General features: G+C 43.0%; 1 protein-coding gene and 1 pseudogene across 1 annotated transcript; both read right to left on the reverse strand.

The window, feature by feature from the left end:
* Positions 1-420: 420 nt before the first annotated feature.
* Positions 421-1,370, reverse strand: LOC472564 (olfactory receptor-like protein OLF3; annotated as a pseudogene).
* A 21,264-nt stretch (positions 1,371-22,634) lies between these two features.
* LOC472565 (olfactory receptor 10AC1) lies at positions 22,635-25,791 on the reverse strand. The gene has a single exon (XM_527940.5). It carries the CDS (start codon positions 23,723-23,725, stop codon positions 22,748-22,750), a length of 978 nt encoding a protein of 325 aa, XP_527940.1. The 5' UTR covers positions 23,726-25,791; the 3' UTR covers positions 22,635-22,747.
* Between the last annotated feature and the right edge of the window lie 1,596 nt (positions 25,792-27,387).

The raw sequence follows: 27,387 nt of genomic DNA on the forward strand, positions 1-27,387 counted from the left end.
TTTGTGCACTGCCCTGACTTCTAATTTAATCTTTCTTCCTAATTCATATACACTGGTATATCTTTTCTCCTCCCTCCCCCTTTCTTTCATTTAAGAAAATGAATATATTTCATTTAACTTTCTGTAGGGTGCATGTATTTTTAAGTTGTTGTAATTCACATTGGGAATAAGGCATGGGCCAAAGATAAAGTCCGGATAAAATCCACTTTTCTATTACCTCAAAAGAGAGTAGTACAGTTTGTGGTCCTCCCACCTGTTCCCTTACACACACACATACACATGCACACACACACACATACACATGCACACACACACAGATGCACACACATACATACACATGCGTACACATGTTATACTGGAGAGCACAGTCCAATGCCCACTGTTTTCAGAGTGAGGCCTTCTTGTTACTCAAACCACTCTCTAATGTTTTAATTCAGAGCTCCTCATCAGAGCTCGACTCAGAGCTGCCTTCACATCCTTGTTCCGCAGACTGTAGATGAAAGGATTCAACATGGGGGTCACCACAGCATAAGAGAGTACCACCACCTTTTCCTGCTCAGCTGAGGCCATGGAGCGAGGCTGCATGTAGGTAAAGAGGGCCATCCCATAGGATATGGAAACCACAGTGAGGTGGGAGGCACAGGTCCCGAAGGCCTTGCGGCGCCCCTGGGTGGAGCGGATCCGCAGGATGGCAACTACAATGAGGGTGTAGGACAGCGAGACCAGGCAGCAGGGCACCAGCAGCACCACCAAACTGGAGGCCACTATGACCACCTGATTGAAGGTGATGTCCACGCAGGCCGACCTGACCAGTGCCAGTGTCTCACAGGCCACATAGTTCAGCACGTTGTGCCCACAGGTAGGCAGGTGCATGGTCAGTGCCGTCTCCATAGCAGAATTAGCCAGGCCCACTAGCCAAGAGACAGCTGCCAGTGCCATGCAGAGCCTTGGGCTCATCACTTCTATGTAACACAGGGGGTCGCAAACAGCCACGTAGCGGTCATAGGCCATTGCGTCCAGCAACAAAAACTCAGTCCCTCCGAGGGCCAGGGAGAAAAAGAGCTGGGTCCCACATCGGGCAAAGGAGATGGTCTTTCTTTGCTGGTGCAGTGCACCAGCATCTGAGGGACCCTGCTGGAGGTGTAGCAGATGTCCACAAGTGAGAGGTTGCAGAGGAAGAAATACATGGGCAGGTGGAGTCTCACGTCCAGCCAGATCAGGAGCAGGATGAGCCCATTGCCCAGCAGGGTCAGCAGGTAGGCAGCCCCAAATAAGACAAAGAGTCCAGCCTGGGTCTGCCTGTCACTGGAGAGACCCATTAGGATGAACTCACTCACCCAGGTTATGTTGTCCCTTCCCAGTTGGGACATTGAACCTCACTTCTTCAATCTAGGTGGTTAGGAGGGAATGCAAAGGTCTTGGAGAAAAGGACATTTGGTTTCTGACACTAAACCAAATTCTGAGAGGTTCTGAAGGACAAAGTCCCTGTTTTGGCCATCCTTTCACGTCTAGGACTGAGCACAGTTACAGTTGTGTAGGAGGTAATCTATCAATGTAGAAGGAATGATAGAGAAGAAAGGATGAGAGAAGCAAAGAAAAACTAAGGAAAGACAATAGGAAAATGGAAAAGGAGGGAAGGAATGTGGAAGATATGAAAGAAAGGAAGGATTCTTCACTGTGGGGAAGCAGTGGGTAAAGTATTGTAATCAGACACTTGAGAACTGTAGGCATGTCCTAGGGTTTCTCAGCTCATTTCTTAACTCTGGATTGAGCTGCTCTTCCTGCTTCTTCTAGGGTCCACCAAGTCCAGACAGGAATCCTCTCACATCCTTTTCATTTCTCCCACAAGTCCAGATAAAGCTGAAGTCCTTGAAACCAATATCTACTAATCCCCTGCTGGTGTGCCAGGGTCTGTGCCAGGCATTGGTTACCTGCTGGTAAGTAAGAAAGATAGAAACACGGGCCCTTGCTTTCTTGATTCTTATAATTTATCTAGGGACACAGAGATTACATCAATAATTACAAATAATTAATTAAGTATAATTGTGCTAAGTGCTATGAAGGAGAAGAACAAGGTTAGTATTTGGCTAATTAAATTTGGAGCTTTGTAATTAAATTATGACAGTAGTTATGCCTTACTCCTTAATAACATGCAATTTATATAGTGAGTTTCAGGCATTTATTTAGATGTTTAAACAAATGATTAACAAAGTAATGTTGTGATGCAAGCGTTCGAAAACCAATGATACTCATGTATTACTACTGAGTATGAGGTGATAGAAACCCACGGAATCTTTTCAAACAGAGTGAATTCTCCCTTGTCAGCCAAGGTTGTACCAGGTCATCTCCCTTCTACCATGCTGACTGGTCCTCTTGAAAAATAAAATTAAGTGCCATCACTTTTTCTTAATATAAATATAATCTCCAGATGTATTTCCTGCTCTTAAAAAATTTAATTAACAAACTGATTCATTTATTAAAACATTATTGAGTATATCAGGCACTATGCTTTCAACCAACCTCTAGGAAATTCCACCTTTCAATGTTAGGGATTTGTGTTTAGAAAATCAGCAGTGCCAGAGGATCAAATAATAAATTTTTAAAAATGGATTTTGGTCAAATCTGAGAATCTAATGAGAGCATGTTTGTGCAAGCCACTACAGCCAGAGGACAAATGCCATACATCTGCATTAAGAAAATGAGAGCAGAACCACAGAATAAAATGCAAGAAAGCTGAAATGCATAATTTAATTTATGTTTCTTCTGGCTGGAAACATTGGTGGAGGGAGAGAGCAGAGAGGACCTGGATGGAGCTGGCATCTTGTCTCCATTCAACCTTGGTCCTGCAGTGGCCAGAAGGTGTCACTGTAGAAACTGCTAAGAATAGAAACTGGCCTTGGGTTCTCAAGGTTGGAGATCAGGTTCTAGGGTCAGAGCCAGGGGCCGGAATTTTGACTGCTGCCCTAGGGAGATGGTTCCCTTGTATCAGCAGAAGTAACTCAATGCTGATCTACTATGATCAGTATGCTGCTTGTTACTATAGACAGAATCTTCACCTTCAGAGTTGTCCTCAAGGATTGAGATACCCTCCAGAAGGTAACCACAACTGTTTAAAATGAAAAGAAATATAGAGGCTAAGTGTTTCATTCCTTTCATTTTATAAACAAGGAAACCAAGGAAGAGGGCTAAGGTGATTTGCCCAGGTCTCAGATCTACCTGGAGACTAAGCTGGAACAAGGGTCAGGGCTGCCCTGCACATCTAGCTCTCCCCAAGCCCATGAGTGAAGGGTGGGAAGGAGTTCTGAAAAGCTGTAGTCTAGGAAGGGAGGCACCTGAGGAACCTCAGATGGGAAGCTCAGGACAGCCATCTATCCTTGAAGAGAAAGACATGTGGTGTGGGGGTAAAGCTTTAAATAAGTCAAGGGGTCTGAGTTTGAGTTTGCCTCTTCCATTAGTCTGCTATGTGCAACTTACTAGACCTCTCTGAGCCTCAGTTTCTTCATTTGAAATGCATGAATAATAATAATGCTTATCTCACAACATTTTAAGTAAGATCAGATGAACAAATGAATATGAATGTGCTTTGTAAAGTATAAGTAAACATAAGTGGCTGTTACTATGCTCAACAAGTCCAAATTACAGAGGTAAAGTCTACCCAGTGCCATGGGGACAAGAAACAATAGAATATGTGCTATAAACGTCAGAAAGTTATCAGAATGTGAGTCATAAAGCCCCTTGAAATACATTATATTGCTTAAACCACCTAATTACAGAGACCCTGTTAAATATAGTGAAGAATCAAAGTAGGGGGTTCACCTGTACTCAGTGAGTAGGTAGTACATGCTCTGCACACAGTGTGAACTTAGTACTATTTTATTCCAATACATTTTGGTGATGTTTTTAGATGATGAAAAACTATTTTTATTGATAGATGTCCTCGTTCTTAGCTTTTTGGGACAGAGAATTTTATTCCACTTTTCTCACCTTGGTAAACATGTACTGAGCACTGATTAGCGCCTGGTCCAGTGGAAGGTATTGGGATAACAAATCAATCAGTCTGGTCTCCTGCTTAGGAACTCAGCCTGCAGGGAGAATAGAAAGAGTGAGTCATCATGACCTTATCAGGGGAGTTTTCAGAGGAAGCTTGATGAAGACATCTGGTAAGAGGAGACATAGAGTCTGGCTATGTAATCAGCTCAGCAGATCTGTAGAAATAATAAAGTAGAAACAAAAAACAAAACAAAACAAAAACAAGAAATAGTGCTCTTGCCTCTTAAAAAAGTAGATGAGGTTTAAGGTATGCTAAGATTCATATAAGGAGGCCTGGGCTTCAAGCTGTATCAGTAAACCATCTACGTATCCATTGGGTACATTGCTACATTTTAAAGCCACAGTTTCTTCATCTACAGAATGAGCAAGTTAGATTAGGTACATTAAGATTTCTTCCAGCTCTAAAGATTTGTGATAAGTGAATATACATAATCTGTGGTTTAAAGTAGTATAGAAGGGAAAAATAGATCCTTTGGTCTTTGATTGCTCTAAGCATGCATAGCTAGTGGGACTGTAGGCAATGAGATATGAGTTAGTGGGTTTTGGGTTCAAAGGATTCAGATCGCACACATAGCTGATTGGGGAGGTGTCAATGAACGGGACTAATTGACTCAAAACCAGAGACTAAGGAAACGGGGAAGAGGACTACACCAGTAGAAATGGCAAAACTACTTGGGCCAAGGCCGAAAGGCTGGTAGCCTTCTGATACGTAAGCCTCCTTCCTAAGCACTGCAAAAGAAACTACCATCAGAGTGAACAGGCAACGTACAGAATGGGAGAAAGTTTTTGCAATCTACTCATCTGACAAAGGGCTAATATCCAGAATCTATAATGAACTCAAACAAATTTACAAGAAAAAAACAAACAACCCCATCAAAAAGTGGGTGAAGAATATGAACAGACACTTCTCACCATCTTCTTTATCAAGAAAAGATGAAGGTCTATGTCTATCTTTGGTTCTTATACCAATCCAAGCCCTTCTCCATTCCTTCTTATCTCCAACAGAATAGAAATGCCTTAAGGCCAAGAAAAGAGTCATCTCCCTTTTGACTTCCATTATTTAGTTTTTAAAATGTATATCTACATATACTGAGCACTTCAGTTTATGCTGTTGATTTGGTGACTGACAAGAACTAGGACTCTATCAAGTGGCTTGAAAACACTGATTTATATCATCTAGGTCACGGGAGGAATTCAAAGAGCCTCCAACTACAACCAGTGAGAAAAACACAGTGGAGGATCACAAAACAGTCCCAGGTGCTCCCAGGAATTTGGGCTTTATCCTCCTACCACCTCCTCTTAGCCTTCCTTGTGGGTGACTCACCAAGGCTGAGTGCTCACTTCATGCACAGGACATATTGAATGTGGAGATGTACGTCTCTTAGAAAGTCCTTGATACAGTTGTTCATCCTCTTCTTGGTGATGCAGGCTTTGTCAGTATTAGCTGATAACTTTTCAGAATTTAGGCATCCCCAGAGGGAAATTACTTGCTCTTGGTGTGTTTCTTACTCATTCTTCCCCACAGCTACTTCTCTGCAACCACAGCTCCCTCCTCTGCTAAGTTCCCTGTGGAATACATATTCTAAAAACATTTTATTTCAACTTTTAATTGTCCTTCTAGTTCCTAGCATAACGAGCCCTTCTGTAACTCTTTTATATCTTTTACTGCCCTTCAATGCTGTGGCATCACTGAGGACTTTTGGTAGAAGTTGGGATTCAGAAACATTTACTTTTCTGACTGGTGAGAAGGGACTGAAAGTAATTGAGATAGGAAAGAGAAACTAAAATTTTAGAACCTGGTCTCCTTCCTAAAGGAAGAAAATGAAAGCACCTTCACCCCTCCTCCCACACACCTAGTTTTAGTGACAATGACATCTAGTTTTAGAGTGGTGAGGACACATCGCACATTAGAATCATCACATCCATGGCCTGGGAGCCATTGAGAAGTCTCAAGTTCACAGTCATTAAAATAGTTCTGCAGGTTCTTTGATGGTCTCCCACATCACATTCCTGTTGTGTTTCCTTTGCATATTTTCATATTACTAGAAGTTTTTTCTTTATCAGCTTTCCTAATACTGATCTCCCAGTTCTTGGCCATCTTCCACAAAGTTTTAATTTCTTCACTGGAATTACTAGAAGGAGCAGAGGAAACAATGGGTCAGGATGAGGTTTTATTCCCAATATTTAACTATTTATTTCTATAGTAATAGAACATGAGTCTTTGGTAAAATGGGGAGAAAAAAGAGAGACATCAGTGTATAACCCACTAAATTTTTTTAATAACAATTGGCCAATATTGCAAGATAAAGGTTTACTTACCTGGAAGATTTGTCATTGTAATGACAATGGACTAGGGAACTGTTGTTTAACTTCATGCTCTTCCCCTTTGGGCAAGACCTGAAGAATCTTGGGTTTATCTCTGCTGCTTCCACTGCCCAGGTAAGCTCAGGACCTCACAGGGCCTGAAGCTTTCCCCACCTCAAGGTCTGTGGATGGAGAAAACTGCTAGAACTTCTGACTGAGAGTTGTAGCCAAAGGTTAAGGAGGAGAGCAGCAGTAAAAAGAAAACCAAGGGCACCATGAGGGGGAAGAAGAAGAGAATGACATCTGAGAGGTGGGACCCCTGATGCACTTCAAAGGCAGACTCGGTATGAGCTGACACAGGTGACTCCAGTGTAAAGGAAAAGAACTGTTGGGGACCATCCTCCGCACTACCTCCTACTCTCATCTAATAAAAATGTTTCCCTGCTGGTAAAAAAGAAAAATGCATCCTTCTTACTTTTCCAAGCACTAAGGTTACAGAAAACATGTAACTAGATTTTTTTTTTTACAAAGTAGGTTAGAAAATAGTAGGAAATATAATATATATACAGTTGGATGTATATAAAGATTGAAAAGTAGAAAAAGAACAGGCAGGATGACCATAAAATGTCAGTGGGTTAATCTCTGGGTGATAGGATTATAGATATTTTTGTTTTCTTATTTTTAGCTTATCAATATTGATATGGCTTGAATTTGTGTCCCCGCCCAAATCTCATGTCAAACTGTAATCCCCAGTGTTGGAGGAGGGGCCTGGTGGGAGATGATTGGATCATGGGGGCAGATTTCCCTCTTGTTGTTTTCCAATAGTGAGTTAAGTTCTCACAAGATCTGGTTATTTGAAAGTGTGTGGCACCTCCCCGCTCTCTCTCTTCCTCCTGCTCTGGCCATGTAAGATGTGCCTGCTTCCACTTCACCTTCCACCATGATTATAAGTTTCCTGAGGCCTCCTCTCCATGCTTCCTGAACAGTCTGTGGAACTGTGAGTCAATTAAACCTCTTTTCTTAATAAATTACCCAGTCTCAGGTAGTTCTTTATAACAATGAGAGAACAAACTATTACAAATATTTTTAAATGTTTATAATAAACACATATTTTTTCTCTCATAGGAATCCAAATGAAATTTTAAAAATTCACATATCTGATATAGACATATCACATTGAGATAGTGATATTAGGAAATCAATTTGCTGTCTTAATGCCTGGCACTACTGAATAGCCTTTGGGCAACATAAGTGAGCATTCAAGGAAAGATACAATTAAAACTGTATCTCAGCAAAGTAGATATAACTATAGGTTTTTGACTATTTATACCATAAAAAATAAATCTGGAAATATTCTATGGTGGCAAACACCCTGGACTAGAGGCAGGACAATGGGTTTTACTCCGGCTTTGGTACAAATTGCTCTATGACTTTTGACAAGTCACCTAATCTCCCTGGGTCTTAGTTTCTTTGTTTGTAAAACCAAATGGTGGAATTGGACCTAAAGGTCCTGCAGAAGTCTGTGTTTTTCAGCGTGTGCATTACAACATTTCCTTTGAGATTGACCAATACCAGGAGTTTCCCTGAAGAAGGCAATGAAAGACCCACAGCCTTGGACATAATTGATTTCCTGTGATATCTGTGTGGGCCCAGGCCTGCTGCTCACCTGGGTCTTTCCCCTCTTTCACTCCTTTGGAACTGCCCCACCACTACCCACTTTCCTACTCTCTCCTTCCCCACCCTAGTATCTCCTTGCCTCAAGACTTTCCTGTTACTAGCAATAATTTAGTTCACTCCCGGGGAACTACTATTTCTGGGTCTCAGTTACTAACCTTTCCATTCAGTTCTTTCCTTTCCATTTTTACCAGAATTAACGTTTCCTCATCTTTCCCAGTGAATGTAAAAGGTACCTTCTGGGAAGCATTTTACCGGAACTGATGACTGCTATGCTTGACAGCAGCTTCAACAGCCTTGGATACAACTCATCATGAATTAGCTCTGGCATGACTGGGTTAGAATACTGTTCTGTTTCCTATCTCTACATGTAGGAAAAATTTAAAGTGGCATTTCTATGCTTTGGTCTTTTCTCATAAATGACTTAGGGGAAAACACTTAATGAGGATGAGTAACTAAAATTCAATGAATACTAAAAGCTTTATAAGAATCATCTAATTGAAACTTTACATAATTTCCTTATTATGTATTAACATTGAACGGGCACTATACATTCCATTTCTAGAAAAGAAGTCTTTCCTTAATAAATTACAAGTGCAAACATGAAGTCCAGGACAATTTTTACTTCAAGATCAACTTGTCTATATGCTAGGATAATGAATTTGAACACTCTTTACTGATGTTCCCTGAAGACGTAGCTATTTTGTTTTCTATAATGATATTATTTTCTTGAGTCTCCATTCTGTTGGGTACTGTAGAAAGAAGACAAAAAGCAAACAATATAATATACCAATTAAAGGTATCTTAGTTTTTTTTACAGTATAAATGGTCTCTGTTAACTTAAAATGATCTTTCCAGGTAAATATTTAATTAATTTGAAGTTCTACCTTATATCAGAGTGGTATATTTCTTTTTCTTCCTTATCAACAGGGCTTCTGGGTATAAGACAAAACCTGATAGTACTGACTCGTGGGGTTTTGAATGGATGTGTAGAATCACTCTTATTTTGTGCTGGTCCTGGTGCTGGCTTCTGCAGCTGGACAACCACTCGTATCTTTGCTTATTCACGTGGCAGGTTTCTGTTGAGACATAGTTTATGTGGATCCAACCTGTGTCATCCACTGTTGGAGGCTGTGGCCAAGGAACCTATGCACTGTTTGTTGTCTTGGCTTTGTCAAGGCTTGGTGGCCATCTTCTTGTTGAAATGGTCCCACTTCTGGTTTTCCAATGCTGTGATTCCCCCAAACACACACACATCACCTCCCAGACATGACTGATTTCTTCTGGAGCCCTGAGTTGGGAAGTCCATTCTGTAGCTCTCAGTGATATGGCCACATTTTCTCCACCAAGCTGATCCCCTCTGGCATGTTCTTTGGTTGAGCTCCCAGCTGCTTCCTGTATCTGCACCTCCCATTCGAGACAAACAGGAACTTGAGGCATGAATTCCATATTCTAGGGAGCCGGGAGCATGCTCAGATTGGCTTGCCTGCCATCCTCCTTCACTGCTGCTTTTCTATTGTCCCTCAACATCTTTGGAGTTTCTAGGTCACCCTGAACAACAGTCTCTTGGTAGGGCTCTGAATGGGGATCAGGAAAGTATTTCCACCTTTGGCCTCTTCTTATCCTATCTCTTCATCCTCAGGGCCTCAGTCCCTTGGAGGGCTGTTTAGAACACATATATTTGAATGTCTGCTTCTTCTACCTTTCTCTTCCTTTATTTATTCCCAAGTCTGTGTCAGAAAGAGAAGGTTTTGCCCTCTAATGAAATGGAAGATTTCCCTTATGTCATATCCTGAGTTCCCTAGTTTATCAAAATCTCAGTGTTCAAATCCAAAGGTTGTGGGTTTTGATGTAGGTGCCTCAGGGCTTCAGAAATTTGGAATTAATAAAGAAAATATAGATTGATCTGTTTTTCTCTAACTGTTATCCTTGTGCCTGCAATTCTCCATATGGTGTCCATCTTGGACAGAGAATTGGGCATCTCTTCTCTTCATTATTCAGCTCGTCCTGCTGAAACGCAGCCAGGACAGGGCACACCGCAGCACCAAGCAGCTACAAGGTAATCAGATTCTGAGCACTAAACACAAGGCACATGGAATATTTTCCTTTTCTTTTTCTTATTTTATTTTATTTTATTTTATTTTATTTTTTTGAGATAGAGTCTTACTCTGTCAACCAGGCTGGAATGCAGTGATGCAATATTGGCTCACTGCAGCCTCCACCTCCTGGGTTCAAGTGATTTTCCTGCCTCAGCCTCCCAAGTAGTTGGGACTACAGGCACCTGCCACCATGCCTGGATAATTTTTGTATATTTGGTAGAGATGGGGTTTCATCATGTTGGCCATGCTGGTCTTGAACTCCTGACCTCAGGTGATCGGCCCACCTTGGCCTCCCAAAGTGCTAGGATTACAGGCTTGAGCCACCGCGCCTGGCCGATGTGGAATATTTTTCTAAAGCAGCCTATTTGATTCTTTTTAAAAGGCCCTTCTCAGTTTCCCCAGCCTGATACGGGCTCGGCTGTAAAGATGGGACAGAATCTGTGTCATGTCTCAGGAGTGAGGAAAAGAAAATGTTATTCTGTCACATTCAGAACAGTTCTGCAAGGTGGACACAGACTGGGCCAGAGGTAGACAACTGGTAAAGAGCCAGCCAAGATGAAAACTGGGATATGCTCGATGTCAAATTTCAAATATTGGGCATTTTTCACTAGATCATGCTGCCTCTCACATTCCTTTCTAAAAGAAACTGGTTGCAAACGGCCAGGTGCAGTGGCTCATGCTTGTGATCCCAGCACTTTGGGAGGCCAAGGTAGGCAGATCACGAGGTCAGGAGATGGAGACCATCCTGGCTAACATGGTGAAACCCCGTCTCTATTAAAAATACAAAAAATTAGCTGGGTATGGAGGCACGAACCTGCTGTAGTCCCAGCTACTTGGGAGGCTGAGGCAGGAGAATCACTTGAAGCCAGGAGGTGGAGGTTGCAGCGACCTGAGATCATGCCACTGCACTCCAGCCTGGGAGACAGAGTGAGACTCCCTCTCAAAAAAAAAAAAAAAGAGTGGTTGCAATGGAAGAAGGCGAAGGTCTCTTTGTGCTCTGGCATTGTGTAATTCCACACAGAGGTTTGCAAAAGCAGAAGCAGTGTCTTTCTGCTGTCAAGATCTTTTCCATGACTGAATTCAGCAAAATGACGTGTCTTAATACTCAAAAGGAGCAGAGAAAAGAGTGCTGGCTGGGTGTTTCCTGCTCTTTAGATAGAGTTTGCTTCCTGGCCTTGAGTTAAGGAAGCTGACTCGTTTTTATTTCTAGAGCCTTCTGGCTCCCCTCCAGGCCTAAGCATTTGCCTCAATTTTTCCCTAACATTTTGGACCTGGTGATAGGCTGAATAATGGCCCTGCACATGTGTCCACCTTCTGTCCTAATCTCCCAAGTCTATGACTGTTATCTTCTATGGCAAAAGGGATTTTTGCAGGTGTGATTAAGTATTTTGAGATGAGGAGATTATCCTGGGTTAGCCAGGTTTGCCCAATATAATCACAAGGGTCTTTAGAGAGACAGGCAGGAACACCAGCATCAGATCTTTCTGCCTCCGTCTCCTCTTTAGGGCCAAGCCCATATCAAGCTGGGGAAACCGTGAAGGGCCTTTTACAAAGAATCAAACAGGCTGCTTTAGAAAACTACTCCACATGCCTTCTGTTTAATGCTCACAATCTGATTATGTTGTAGCTGCTTGGTGCTGTGGTGTGCCCTATCCTGGCTGCATTTCTTCATTCCCTCCCCTGCCCACATACATCCACAGCCCCAGTCGGCTGTATCCATGAAGAGCTGAATGGAACAGGATGACTGGCAGCCCATGCCAAAGGCCAAGAGATGTGAAGGTAGAAGCAAGAAGTTAGAATGACCTGAGGAAGAGGTCACAAGCCCAGGAATGCCGGCAGCCACTAAAAGCTGAAAAAAGGCAAGGAAATGAGTTTTCCTCTGAAGCTGCCAGAAGGAACAAGCCCAGCCAATGCCTTGACCCTAGCCCAGTAAAATTGATTTTGAACTTCTGACTTCCAGAACTGTGAGAGAATCCATTTATGTTGTTTTAAGCCACAAATATGTGGCAATTTGTTACAGCAGCAGTGGGAAACTAACACAGATTCTAATCTCTTTTCTTACTCCCATCCCAGGTTGCCCTGGGGTTAATTCATGATTAAAGATCCTCCAGCTTTGTTCTCTATACTTTCTCTTGTCTTCTTGAGTCTGATCTCCTTCTTGCTCTCCAAGTGCTTCCCCCACTGCACATCAACAAGAACATTTCTGCTTCTTACCTGTCTCTGTCCCCTGCTCTAACCCATGAGGAGTCAGAAGCAGTCTAGTGGGGGCCAGGCAGGGGAGGGAGGTGAGGAAGCTAGGAAGGTTATAGAAGAGAGAAGAAGCCAACATTCCCCACTTTAAGCTTTTGGGGTTGGGAGTCAGAAGAAGCTTTATCTTAAAACAAGGTTTAGAGGTTTGATTTTACCTTGGGCTGGATATTTTTAAGACTGCAGTGAGAATGTTTTGGGGACTTAAGGTGAATGAAAACGTTTTGATTTTTTGGGAGGAAATAGAACATTCATGCTACTTGTTATGGATTTAGTCCAAGGCACGGAGAAGGACTAGCCCCATAGTGCAGGTTTGAGTGTATGGAGATGAGAAAGAACACAGCACTTTTCTGATTACAGTTTGTGAATTCATCTTGTTCAATAAACCAGTTCCCCTTAGTTTCTACAATAGATTTGAGATCTTGTGGTCTGGGACCTGGGAATTCCATCGTGGCTGTGATATTTTCGCAAGATTTTCAAATCTTTTTCAGTATCAGATGCACTCTGTGCAGTGGAGGTTGTTTCATCTACTTAGCCCACCAAGACCCCTCTGGAGGCTGCATAGCCTGGTGGCTAAAGGTGTAGGTTCTAGACCCTGAATGTGCAAGTCTGAATCTTGGTTCCTACCTTGTGCATTTGCAGCAATGGGCAAGTTAAAGTCTCTACTGCCTCAGTTTCTTCTGATGTAAAATGGGGAGGATGGTAATACCTGACTCATGGGCTTTTGTGAAGATCAAATGAGACAATCCATGCAGAGCACTTAGCACAGTGTCCAGTCCATGATAAGCCCTCAGTGAATAGTAGATATTTTTATGTTGAAATGCTTTGAAGAGTTTAGAAGAAAGGTGCCAGTCAAGCCAATGCTAGAAACAGAGATTAATTTTATTTCCTCACACATTTACTTCTATCCTGCTGTGCCTTGTAAACTGAACATTTTCATATTTTTCTCCTTTGCAAAATACAAACTGTTCCAAGAGTTCTCTGCCTCAAACCTGAGGTGTTTTATGCCATCCTTGGTAGGTTGTGAGACATATTTTGGAAGCTCTGTTAATTGAAACTATTCCTCAAGCTTTGCAATAAATGCAGAAAGTTTCAGTGCTCTCTCACATCCTGGAAGCTGACTGTAGCCTGTAGAGGGCTACTGGGTTAAGCCCTCTACAAAGGTGACGATAGAGTCCAGTTCAGGAAGCCATCTTCTGGCCAGGTAGGGTGGACATGGGCACACTGGAGCCAGAGGGAGGTCAAAAGAGGGTAGTGAGTATAGGGGCCAGAAATGATTATCCAAGAGTAAATTGAGGTCCAGAAGCTATTCAGAGGCACAGGAGCCCTTTTTCATCTTGTCTTTGTTCCTGTTGATAGTGAATATACAGCAGCTGTCTTGAAGATGGAGAAGGAAAGTGAGGGGTGCTGACTGAGAAACTGCCTTACAGACCTCCTTCCTCTCTCCATCTACCTCTAAGTCAAATGAAAAGGAATCCAATGAAATTCTCCCAGCTCCCTTAATAAAGATGACTCTCCAGCTCTCATCTTGCTAGGAGAGTGTTCCACTTCTTTTTCCATGAAAAAAAATAATTTATGTTTGTACAGTGCTTAATTTCAAGAAATTTCATAGATATTATTTCATTTGAGGAAGGAGAGAATTGGGGCTGGGTTAGGCCACACAAGCCTGGCTCAATGTCAAGTATGTCCTAAATGGAGCCAGAGGTCTGACTCTAAGCTTTATGTATGATACTGGTTAGATTTTAGAGTTTTTTAGTTTTTCGAGTTGTGGTGGGAGAAGCACTGTAATCATTATTAATATAGCCACCATGAAACATAGATTTAAAATTCCGCTCTGCTAGTTTGAGGTAGCATTAAGATCAGTAGAATGATTTTGAAGGTTTCTGCTTATCAAAGAAATGTTTAAAGAAGCAGAAGTGTGGGTGTGGTGGCTCACACCTGTAATCCCAGCACTTTGGGAGGCTGAGGCGGGTGGATCACCTGAGGTCAGGAGTTTGAGACCAGCCTGGCCAACGTGGTGAAATCCCCTCTCTACTAAAAGTACAAACATTAGCCAGGCGTGGTGGCACACACCTGTAGTCCTAGCTGATTGGGAGCCTGAGGCAGGAGGATCACTTGAACCCAACAGGCAGAGATTGCAGTGAGCTAAGATCACACCACTGTACCCAAGCCTGGTTGACAGAGTGAGACTCCATCTAAAAAAAAAAAAAAAAGAAAATATCTATTTCAAACATCTTTAACAAACAATTTTAAGGTGTCTAGGCTGTCTAAACATTTATTCTAAAGTTCTCTCCACGAAAAACAATCTAGACTTTATAAAAGATTACTAAATCTAACCTATTATAAAAATAGTTAAGTTTATAATACCAAGTTAAATTTTTTAGGATCTATATGTGCTTTTTATGATTGGGACACTTGCATTAAGAATAGTACTGCTTATACAGATTTTTTTAAAGAATTAGACTTATTTCACTACTTTATTTCAAAGATTGATAATACTTTTATTTTGGTGTATTTTTGGCCATATAGAGGATTAATTTAATGGTAAGTTTTAGTCAGAAAACCAACCTTCTATCATATTGTCCTTATAGGAAAATACAATGAACGATATCATGTTGTACTCTTTGATAACATAGTTTTCTAGGAATATTCTGGGTAAAATGGTTTAAATAATTTGGGAGTAAATTTCTTTTGCTGAAGCTTTTAATTTCAACTACTCATGCAGCAAAATATTTTGCCAAAGACCAATGACTTTCAAGTTTAATAGTGGCATTAGGTAAAGCTGAAAATAGGCCTATATTTTGTGAACATAATCACATTATGACTGAACCTCCTTAGACTTCCTTCCCTAGCCTTGTGGCCAGGATATAATTGCATCCTTCATGGGCCATAAGTCCCAGTGCAATGACGGGTAATTGATTTTGATGTGGAGGTTGAGGGGTGAGAGAGGGAGGGCTCCTCCCACACCACATTGCAAGCCTTCCTAAAAATCACCCAGACATCTTTGATGTCCTGAAATCCCTTTCCCCATTACAGCTGACTCCTTCCCAGTAACTCAGGCTTCCTCAGTTAGATGCCTATGCATGATTCTGCTCCTGGACAGGGTCATGTGTTGAGGCAGGCATCTTATGGAGAGAAGGATGTGATGGAGCACTGAGCTTCTCAGGGCTGAGGGTCTGGTATCCGACTCCCCAACATGATATATGGTTGGTCACTAGCAGCGGAACTGTGGCGTCTTCACTAGAGCAGTCCCGCTATGTGCTGTGCATTGGTTCCTGGCTTCATCCTTGCCCAACTCTATTGTCCTCCTACAGATTCTGTGGGTCTTTCCCTAATAAATGATTTTTTCTGTTTAAATAACTCTGAAGGGATGTAAGTTTTAAAAATGTCACCAAAATTCTCATTGGTCTACCCTGTTAACTTCAACTTTACTTCTAAGCCAGTTCTTAGCCTTTCCAGGTACTTTTCTAGTCTTCCCATCTCAGAATTTCCCAACGTACAGGAAAGAGAGCCAGAGGGCAGTTCAGCAAAACAAAATCACATCCATCTCGGGATCCCCAATTTGTCCAGGGACAACAACAGTAGCAAAGATACGAGGTCTGGGAGAGAAACCTTCCCAGAACCCACACAAGCAGAGGTGGAAAAGGTAGACTGGAAACCTGGTTTCTTCTTTTCCTGCTGTTCCAACCAGCAAGCCCCTTGCCCAGGCCCTACCAAATATATACCCATTTTTCTTCCAAGGTGTGTCCTTTCAAGGTATGGGGCCTGCAGTATAAAGCGAGTGATTTTCTTTGCTTAGAACAGCTCCGGGACTTGTGCACTGATTCTGCCTACCAGAAAACATCTGCTATTAATAATGCCCTACTAATAATAGCTTACAGTGCCAGGCACTGTTCTAAGCATATTTCCTATATTAGCTGTGATTATCACAACCCTGTGAGGCAGGTGCTAATGTCAACTCCAGCTTATCCACTGAAGACTCAGAGGCCCAGAGAGGTTAGAGGAACTTGTCCAAGGTCACAGTCAGGAACTTGAGGGGTCAGAATCCAGATCCAGGTAGCCTGGCTCAATGCCCCTGTGCTACGGCACTGCCACTTTTCTCTCCGAGGCCCAGCCCTGCCTCTACAGGTGCTGTGCTCCAGCAACGTTCAGGTGAGGCACTTTACTTTTCCCTTTGTGATGTGTGCTTTAATGATAATGAGACAAGATGGATTAAATTCACTTTCATGATTGTTTCCCAGAAGGCAGCAACTGCTTTAGGGAGCAGCTGAAGGCTGGAGATAACATGGACATCTATGGTGAGTCAGTAAGACCCATCAATCAGGCACAGCCAGGGGAGGAGGCAGACACTGCAGGGAAGATGGCCACCAGGAGCAGCTGAGGGATCCAACTGCTGGATTAAGGGAGATTGTGTGGTTAGGAGGCCTCCCGTCCCATTGTAAGATGAAGGAGGTACATTTGTCCATTGTCAGGAGGATCATAGAAAATCTTAATCTCCACTACGTGGGAATGGTACTTCAGAAGCTCTAGGCAAAGACTTAAGTCATTAATAGGCTTAATATAAAGGCTTAGCTGTTACCTACAACTCAGATATCCTGGAGAAATGTTGCCCCCCAAAGGGCTACATAAATATTACTTCTCTCAGTGAGCCTTAGCTTAGATGTGGGAAATGGTCTTATATGCAGAGAAATTTCATTAAATTTTAATAAGTATTTTTCCACATTTACTTCACCTTTTCTTTTTTCCTTGTGGATAGTGGTGTTCTAGTTCCCTCCCTACAGCCCCCTTTTAACTGTCCACTTGTCCAGTTACCCACCTTCTGTAGGAAGTATTCATTGACTGGGAACTGCAAACTCGGTGATCTAGCCACTTCCCCTCAGTTGAAAGTTGCTATGTCAAGAAAAAGAACCTGTGCAATTAGAATAATTGGAACTTTCCTACCTTAAAGATGTTCATATACCTGGGTTCTAAGCATGGGAGATAGTAGCGGTAAGTAATGTATGAGCTCTCTGAGGAGGTAGGTGAAGATGAGATCTGGAACTCAAGGAGGGTTAAATTTAAGCAGAAGCAGGGTAGCCTCTTCCACTGTGAAGGACTGGAGTAATGATTAGAGGGCAGTGACTCTCAACCTTGACTACACCTTAGAATCACCTAAAGGGAGTTGTTGAAAACCCCAGTGCCTGACTTACACCAAGACCAAGTGATATAATTAGGCTTTGTGTCCCCACCCAAATCTCATCTTGAATTGTAATCCCCCAAATCCGCATAATCTCTCCGAGGGAGACCAGATGGAGATAATTGAACCATGGGGGTGGTTTCCCCCATGCTGTTCTCGTGATAGTGAGTGTGTTCTCACAAGATCTGATGGTTTTATAAGGGGCTCTTTCCTCTTCTCTTGGCACTTCTTCCTGCCACCTTATGAAGAAGGTGCCTGCTGCTTCCCCTTCACCTTCCACCATGATTGCAAATTTCCTGAGGCGTCTCCACCCATGCTGGACTGTGAGTCAAATAAACCTCTTTTTTTTTTTTTTTGCAAATTACCCAGTCTTGGGCAGCTCTTTATAGCAGTATGAAAATGGAATAATACACCAAGCAAATCAGAATCTCTGGTGTCAGGCTCAGACATTAGTAGTTTTAAAGGTCTTTGGGTGATTCCAGTGTGCAGCCAAGGAAGGAGCCCACTGATATAGCAGTATAGCAGGGCAGCAGAGGATGAGGCCCGTCTGAGTTTGGATCCTACACAATTATAGTGGCCCTGTTATAGAGTAATGAGATTTGTCTTCAGTAGTATTGAGCACTCACAGATTTGTATTAGAGATGTCAGAAAATAGGATTGAGGTTTGTAAATGGGGTGTGTAGAACACAGACAATGGAGTTGAGAGTGTTGGCTCAAATAATTAAACATTAGTCTGAGAGATCTTGATTTTGAAAGAAAGTGAAGGAGCTTCATTTAGGTGGCAGACAGGTGGAGAGAACATCTGGGCCAAAGGATTGAAGCTGTTGATGAAGGTGACAAGGGATGGTCTCAGAGCAAATAAATGAGAGCTGGGAAGTAAGAGGCTGTGGTGAAGAGAGGATTTGGTGAGGCATTGTTTTCAGACCCATGATGGGATTTGTTATAGAAAGACAGCTCGAATCAATGGTGGTCCAGCTGAAGGGTTACAGAAAAAATTTATTCCATGCACACTGTCTTACATATCATTTTGGGTCTGTGTGTATTAATTATGTTTTTTATTTTCTATGTTTTATGATGCTTCAACATCTTGGAGGCCTTGTTGGCCTGGGAGAGACTGCTCCTGTCAGTGCTAACTAGTTCCTAGGTATGCAAACATCTTTAAGAAGAGAAAGTTCCCATTGTTTTAACTGCATAGATTCTGTCCCTATGAAGTGGCAACTTTCAGCTGAAGGGAAGTGGCTAGATCACCAAGAGTTTGCAGTTCCTGGTAAGTGAATACTTTCCCAGGCTTTGGGGTAACTGGACAAGTAGAAATTTAGAAGAAGGGGCAAATGTGTCCCCTGTGAGAATGTCATTAAGATGCAAACCAACCAATCCAGAGCTCATATACTCAGTTACCTCCTTTATCTAACTCTCACATGCCAAGTCAACATTTTCCCCACCCTAATCACCCCAGGGTGAGGTCTTGGACTACTAGATACCACGCATGTCATCCAGAGCCTGCTGAAATTATTCAAACTATCCTATCTTAGACTTCCTTAAGTTTTCTTCTCCACTCACTCATTTCTTCCCATAGAAACCACAATCAAGTCTCTCGGGCATGGTCTTCCCTTTCTCTTTCTGTCTCCTGACAGAAAGAGACAGTATGCCTCTCCACGTGGCCCTGCATGACACAGCTTGCCTCCCCCTCTTCGGAACTGTAATAAACTGTTCTTTCAAAGGCAGCTGTTTCTGTGTCTGTCACTTTACCCTACCTGATTAAAACAAATCTGGGTACAAATCTTGAAACAGTGTTAAATATTTCAGCATTTAAAATGAAAGACAATGTTATTTCCCATTCCAGCAGTTGATTACACAGATTTGAATGGGTTCTCTGTGTTCTTTTAACCCTGGATGGAGTGTGGCAGTCATTATATGATCTCTGGCTAGACAGCATTTCTGTATGTGTGTTTTGTTGTTTGGTCAGTAGACCTTTGCACATGCACTGCTGAGGTTTGTACAGGTGAATTCAGTACTTTCTGGGTTGGAGTAGGCATCTTAAAAGCCATCTTTGGCTCCAGTCATACTATTCTAGAAATCACAGTATCATTTTGGCACTGTTGATTACTCCATCCTTGAAATTCCCTTTCTTGGTTTCCATGACACCACAATATGTTTGATTTTCTTCTACTTCTCTGATTGCTCTTTTAAAAAAAAACTCCGTTGGGTATTCCCCTTCCTCTGCCTATCCTGTATTTTTATTTGAAAAGCATTTATTGAATAACTGACACATACATGTATGTAAGGAAGGTATTCAATGAAAAACATAGGTTTATCCCACCTCTATTCCCCAGTCTCCAAACTTTTACTTTGGCAGAAATATGTGTGTCTTTATCTGCGTGTATACATGCACACATAGAGAACACATAGGAAATATACAGACACATACATGCACATACAATTATATATGTGTGTGTATATATATATGTGTATATGTATGTGTGTGTATATATATGTGTGTGTGTGTGTATATATATATATATATATTTGTTTGAGATGGAGTTTCGCTCTTGTTGCCCAGGCTGGAGTGCAACGGTGCAATCTCTGCTCACCGCAACCTCCACCTCCCGGGTTCAAGCGATTATCGTGCCTCAGCCTCCCAAGTAGCTAGAATTACAGGCACGTGTCACCACACCTGACTAATTTTGTATTTTTAGTAGAGACGGGGTTTCTCCATGTTGGTGAGGCTGGTCTTGAACTCCCGACCTCAGGTGATTGGCCTGCCGTGGCCTCCCAAAGTGCTGGGATTACAGGCATGAGCCACTGCGCCCAGCTACAATTAAATATTTTTGCTCATAAATGCTAGCATACCATAAACCTTGATTTATTTACTCATTCATTCAACAATTTTTTAAGACTCTATTCCATGCCAGACACTGATAGGAACTGGGAATACCATGGTGAGTGAAGCAGATGGCCTTTCACAGAGTTTATGTTGGAAGGAATGGGCAATTAGCAGTAGAAATGCAAGTAAGATGATTTCCAGTAATGACAGATGATTAGACATTAAAGCATGATAATGTGAGAGGGGGTAGAGAGGCAACATTACATGGGGTGTTCAACAAAGGCCTCTTTGAGGAGTCAATATTTCAGTTGAGACAGCATCTGAATGACAAAAAGCCAGGTTGGGAAGATCTATGGGAAGAGCATTCCAGGAGTGGAAATAACAAGGGAAAATGTGAGATGTGCCAGAAGACAAGAGTAGAATGAGGGATGACTCCTTAATACACATAATCACATGCTTTGCTTTTTTCATTTAACAACTTTTATGAGACCTGGTTCCACACCTGCCATAGATAAAACTGTTTCATTCTTCTCAGCAGCTGCATAGAATTCCATCACAGGGATAAACCAAAATGCATTTAATTGGTCACATATTGATTGATATTTAAGAAATTACTAGATTTTTGATAATCCAAGTAACGCTGACATGAATATTTTTGAAGATTCATATTTTCCCACAAAGCAAATAAATTTGTAGAGTCAAACCCTGGAAGTAAATTGAAACAAATAATACATGCCATTTATTTTAATTAATATCATCCACTTTCCCTGTATAGAAATTGTATAAATTTATACTCTCATTAATAACATGCAAAAGAGCCTGTTTCACCTTCCTGCTCTGTGTTAGTCATCTTTCAGTGTTGTTAATTTGACAACTTTATAATTTTATTTTGCTTTCTCTTATGAATGAGATTGAAACCTTTCCGCTGTGTAAGGGCTATTTACATTTCCTTTTCTATAAACAGTCTATTCATAACTTTGCCCATTTTTTGGAGTTATCTTTTTCTTATTAATTGTTAAGAGCTCTTTATGTATTAATGAAATGAGCCTCTTTCATTCATTACATGTGAATTTCCAAGTTTCTCTTTTCTCTTTTTGGTTTGCTGAAAGCGGCGTCCCATGGAGAAAGCTTTGGATTATTTTTTACATAATAAATTTCATGTTTTGTGTTATGCTTAGAAAGTCAGTTCATTTTTTTAATGTTAATGCTCCTCAGGGTCTTATCTTGAAGCTGCTCTTCTAACTGCACTTGCTCATTCTGGGAGATCTCGGCCATGCAAATCTCAGATATGCTGGTGACTTCTACCAGCTATGCCAGTTTTTAACATGCTGGTGACTTCTACCAGCCATGCCAATCTCTAACATCCTGGTGAATTCTATCAGCCATGCCAGTCTCTAACATGGGCATTTCTCTACCCAGATTCTCCTGACGCACATCACATAGACTGCTGAGTGTGCTACCCCTTGTCAACATAATCAACAGTGAACTCATCAACTCCACCTTGTCCTTCCCTCACACTGGTTGCTTTCCTTGTGCTCTCCATCTCAGTGAGCCCAATATATCATCTTTTCCAGGACAGAAACCTATCTGTCATCCCTTACAAGGCTTGCAAGACCTGGTTTCTATTTGTTCCTCTAGCACAACCTCTTAATATTTGCAACACACACAGCATCTCTCCCACCCACCTCATCACTACCAATAATTTGCATAGGTGCTAGGAATACAGTGGCATCTTGATCACTGTTGAATTCTTAACTGTCTAGTTCTTGGCATGGAATTCAATCAACAAGTATTTATTGCAAATATGGATGAATAAATAAATTCTGGAATTTTCCTAGTATAACTTACATTTGTACTTAAGTTTTGTGCCAATTTGTGCTCTTTGACATACTCGATATGTTAGTGTAACATTGTTTAGAAACAGTTATGTCAAGTGAATTTATTTGCTCATTAATTTTTACAAGACAGTGTGGATTATTATTCTTCCTCTTAATGTCTCTTTACTTATCAATGACAGTAAGGTTTCCTTCAAGCTACTGGGGGATTAAAATGCTTTGTGTAATGCTACTCTCTTTTTTGGAGGGACGGGAAGTTTCACTCTTGTTGCCCAGGCTGGAGTGTGCAGTGGCACAATCTCGGCTCACTCCAACCTCTGTCTCCTGGGTTCAAGCGATTCTCGTGCCTCAGCCTCCCGAATAGCTGTGATCCCAGCTATTCAAGGGAAGAGTGGAGGTTGGGGCAACCGCTAGGAGGCTTTCTCTTTCCTGGATGCAGTCCTTCAGTCCCCTTGTTGGCCTTCCCCATGCAGACCCCTCACGATGGGGAAAACTCTACGGAGCGGAGCGGCCCCCTCTGCCTGGTACGGGCCTGCCATCAGAGCTCGCGCAGATCCCCGCCTGGAGCTTGGCCTGGCCGCCGGCGCCCCAGCACCCTGCTCAGGGCGGCGGTGATCTCGCGGTTGCGCAGGCTGTAGATGAGTGGGTACAGCAGCGGCGTGACGTTGGTGTAGACCAGCGCCAGGGTGCGGTCCAGGCGCGGGGAGTAGCTGGCCCTGGGCCGCACGTACATGAAGGTGGCGCAGCCGTAGTGCAGGAAGGTGACTGCCAGGTGCAAGGCGCAGGTGGAGGCGGCCTTGCCCCGGCCTTTGGGGCAGCGCAGGCGGCGCAGGGCGGCGGCGATGGCGCCATAGGAGACCAGGATGAGCACCGAGGGCAGCAGCAGCAGCACCAGGCAGGCGCCCAGCAGAGGCAGCTCGTCGGCGTAGCTCCGCGTGCAGGCCAGGTGCAGCAGCGCCGTGATGTCGCAGAAGAAGTGCAGCAGCAGGCGGGAGCCGCAGAAAGGCAGGTGGAAGATGGCCACCGTGAGCCCCACGGACACCGCCAGTCCCCCGAGGCAGCAGGCCAGAGCCAGTCGCGCGCACAGCCCGGGGGTCACCACGGCCGCGTAGCGCAGCGGGTGGCAGATGGCCACGTAGCGGTCATAGGCCATGGCGGCCAGCAGGAAGCACTCGGCCCCGCCCAGAGCCACAAACATCTGCATCTGAAAGGCGCAGCTCAGGAAGGAGATAGGGCTGCCCCTGCGGTGGCCCGGCGTGCTCAGGTCGACCAGGGAGCGGGGCACCACCACCAGCGTGTAGCACAGCTCGATGGCTGACAGCTGGCACAGGAAGAGCAGCATGGGCTGCCGGCTTGGCATCGAGGCCACGGCCACCAGGATGAGCAGGTTCCCGCCCAGGGTGGCCAGGTGCACCCCCAGCAGCAAAAGGAAGAGCACGGGTCTCAGGTGCGGGAATTCGGAGAAGCCTTGAAGGAGAAAGCCACAGGGTACGGTGGCATTGCTGGGACTGTCCATGCACGAGCCCGCCCACAGGCACCTGTAGGAGAGAGGCACAGGAGGGCAGAGCTTGTCGGGTACGCATGCTCTGGCCCTGTGCGTGGAGGAGGAGTCGGGTGGAAGGTAGAGGCTGGACCAGGAATGGTGGCTGCAGAGAGGTCGCAACAGTTCATGGGTCCATTCCCAGCCCACCACCCCCAGTCCTCCTCACAAGGAAGTCTTACTGACTTGTTCAGAAAAAGAGTGCAGTTTTTGCTGCCTCCTGGACAAGAATTCCTATAGCTGCCTTCTCAACGTGCTCTTTCAAAAGAAGCCTGGATTTTAGCTCATGTGCCTCTATAGTCCAGTTATTATTTTGTGGGTCCTATAGGGCTGTGAGTATTGTGTCTGCAGCAGTCTTGAGACCACCATGGCAGGAAATGTCTTTAGTTCCTGCTTCTGTCTTCTCCTGCCTGCCCTGTTCTGTCATTTCTAAGTTGCCTTCTGTGATGTATCACAGAATCACAAAAACACAATGCAGGTGAGGGCCTTAGGGACCATCTCATGTAACTTCCTAATTTTAAGGAGGAAAATAAAGTTCAGGTTGGAGGGAAAGGGGATTGTTGAAGGACGTATTGCTCACAGGAAGTTAGGAACGGAATCTGCATTCTGAGGCTGAATCCAAAACTTTCTATGACCCAGGTCCTGAAAAAAGGTCACTCAGATCAAGATAATCCACATTTGTTTAGTTTTAAGTAGACACCCAGATCTGTGCCAGGCTCTGGGGCAGGCACTAAAGCAGCAGAACATGCTTTGTGGGAGGGCTTCCCTGGGTGCATCAGGAACAATATGTCCCTAACATTTTTATTAATGCTTTGTCAACGTGAGAAAAGGGACGTGTATTTGTTCTAACTTGACTTTTAGTTAGCAGTACATTCCAAATTTGCCATCAGAACACAGTTTCGTTCTAAGCATTATACGGTGACTCATTTGCAAGTAACATTTGGAAAACAGTGACAGTGTGCAGGTCAGCTGCATTTCTCATAATCCTTTGGGATGGAAGAACCAGGAGGTGGAAAGAGATTTGAGGCCATGCAAGCTGGAGGAGGAGGTTTAATTTTTCCAATCGATATTAATGAGCTCTCTCTTTTATTAATTTTTAATTTTAAATGTAAGCTCAACTATTTGCTCTTAAAATCACTGTTAATCAATGTTGGAAGTGGAATTTCTTCATAGTTGTTATATCCTAGAGTAAAAGAGCAATAAACCTGGGTCAAAGGGCAACAGGAAAATCAGATGAAATAACTGGAAGGAATGCAAAGAGGGGCTTTTGCTAATACTTTTTTTTTTTTTTTTTTTGAGACAAGGTCTCAGACTGCTGCCCAGTCTGGAGTGCAATGGCACCATGATGGCTCACTGCAGCCTCGAACCCCCCCGCTAAAGAAATCCTCCCACTCCAGTCTCCTGAGTAGCTGGGACTACAGGCACACACCACCATGCCCAGCTAACATGATGGGGTTTCACCCTGTTGCCCAGGCTGATCTCAAACTACTGAGCTCAACAATCCATCTGCCTTGGACTCCTAAAGTGCTGGGATTACAGGTGTGAGCCACCATGCCCTGCAAAATACCTCTTTTTGAGAGGAGAATTCTAAGGGTTTTTATTTCTCCGTGTCACTCTGTGCTCTTCCTCATCCTGTCTGAGGGCAGCACTTTCAAATGGATGTTTTCAGTCTTCTAATGGAAGAGTAGGGTTGGGTTTTGGGTAGGTCTGAGGGAGGTGGATTCATTTCCCATCTGTTTTAGATCATTCAATTTTCAGTTTTTGGCCACCCTTCATGCTGTTGAGCAAATGTAACAAACCTGTGTTGAGTGCCTCCTTTTTGCCAATTATCGTTTGCTATGAACATGAGACAGAGGCCTGGCTTTCTTGGAGGATTCCTGAAGTGCCAGGACAGCTCTCTTCTCTCCGCCTCTGCTCTGTTCTCTACTTCTTCCTCTTCATCTCCTTAGAGAAGCGTGATGAGCACAAGGGAATGCAGAAGAAAAAAAAAAAAACAGAAATATTCCAGTTCTTCCTCCAGGTTCATACCACACAGAAATGTAAACGACAAGCAAGTCCCATTGATGGCACCAATACCTAGCAGCTCAAGGTACATCGTGTTTTAAAAACATTCGTGTGGAAGTTAAAACAAGTTGAACTCAGAAGAAGTAAAAAGCAGAACAGAGGATAGTAGGGGTTGGGAGGTAGGGGGAAGGGGGCTAGGGACAGATCCTTTGTTAAAGGATACAAAATTACAGCTAAATAGAATTTCTTATGTTCTACAGCATTGGAGGATGACTGTGATTAACAATTTTATATAGTTTCAAAAGGTTGGAAGGAGGATATTGAATGTTCACAACACAAATAAATGATACATGCTTGAGATGATGGATATACAATATCAGTATACATTATATGTATCAAAACATCGCTAAGTTCCCCATAAAAATGTGTAATTACTTGTCAATTACACAATAAAATTTAAAAAAAGGTGCTCTAAAGCAAGTCAAAGGGGCTAATTAAATGGAAAAGAGACTAAGGCGTGTTTCTGCTCTCAGAGTTTTTAGGAGGTATTGTCACAAATTCTAGGAATGTATGTTTCAGAGTCTTTTCTCTGGGAGAGGGAGGGAGAACAGATACTTTCAAAGCTTCAGTGATTCAAATCCAACTCTACCCTAGGAGGGGAAGTTACAGAGAGAGAAGAAAACTCCACAAGGCCTGCCTGAGCCACCTTCCTCACCCAGGGAGAAGGCAGATGTTCTTACTCTTCCGAGTGATGAATAACATCAGCTGTAACAGCTAACATTTAAGAGACTGCCAGGCAATGCTCACGAGGACTTTGCAAATTTAATTTACTTATTCTTAGTGACAGTGCAATAAGGTAAGTGGACTCTCTCCATACCCATGTTATAGATGAGGAAATTGAGGCCTAAGGAAATGAAACATCATCTAGCTAATTAACAGTATAGCCAGATTTATACCCAAGCAATCTAGCCCCCAATAGTCCATAGTCTTATCCACTATATAGTCGTCCTTATTTATACCTTTTCCAAAACATCCTTCCCTCATGAGACACATCTTACCCTTCTTTTCATATCTCCCACCTTCTGCAGAAGAGAAATCACCCACAGTCTCTAGGCATTTCTGTCCTCAGATTTCCCTTTGTTGACATTCTTCTTGAGGACATGTGGATGTGAGCAGCAATGCAGATAATCTAAGATAGCAAATCTAAAAATAATTTCTCCTTAGCTTTGACATTCATTGCTGCTATTGTTATTGTTCCGGCAGATTCACTTTTTTAATTGGGTAAGACTCCACGGAGCACCCACAGAGTCATGGCTGGCTGGTGGCCCAGGACATCTGGATGTGGCTGAGAGCCTTGCTGGGCTGGAGATGCAGATCTGAGATTTGATTTTTTGCTGTATAGAATAATTAAAATTATCTGCAATCATGATGTTTTTAATCGGCCATTTCAAGAGTCAGTGGAAGCACCCCTAAAGGGTGGATGTGGGATGGGAGATGTGAGAGCTAGACCAGTCAGCCCCTTTCAGGTTTTGAGGATTCCATAGAATGCTGAACTGGAATGGAGCTTAAAGGTCAAACATTCTAGGCCTTCATGTGAGGTCCAGAGATGTCACTAATCAGACTTGGATCTCACC

The sequence above is a fragment of the Pan troglodytes genome, chromosome 6 (genome assembly GCF_028858775.2).
Source record: "Pan troglodytes isolate AG18354 chromosome 6, NHGRI_mPanTro3-v2.0_pri, whole genome shotgun sequence".
Taxonomy (NCBI): Eukaryota; Metazoa; Chordata; class Mammalia; order Primates; family Hominidae; genus Pan; species Pan troglodytes.

What these genes read in the sequence shown, in the direction of transcription:
- LOC472565 (XM_527940.5), bottom strand. Translation starts at nt 23,725, where the DNA reads ATGGACAGTCCCAGCAATGCCACCGTACCCTGTGGCTTTCTCCTTCAA.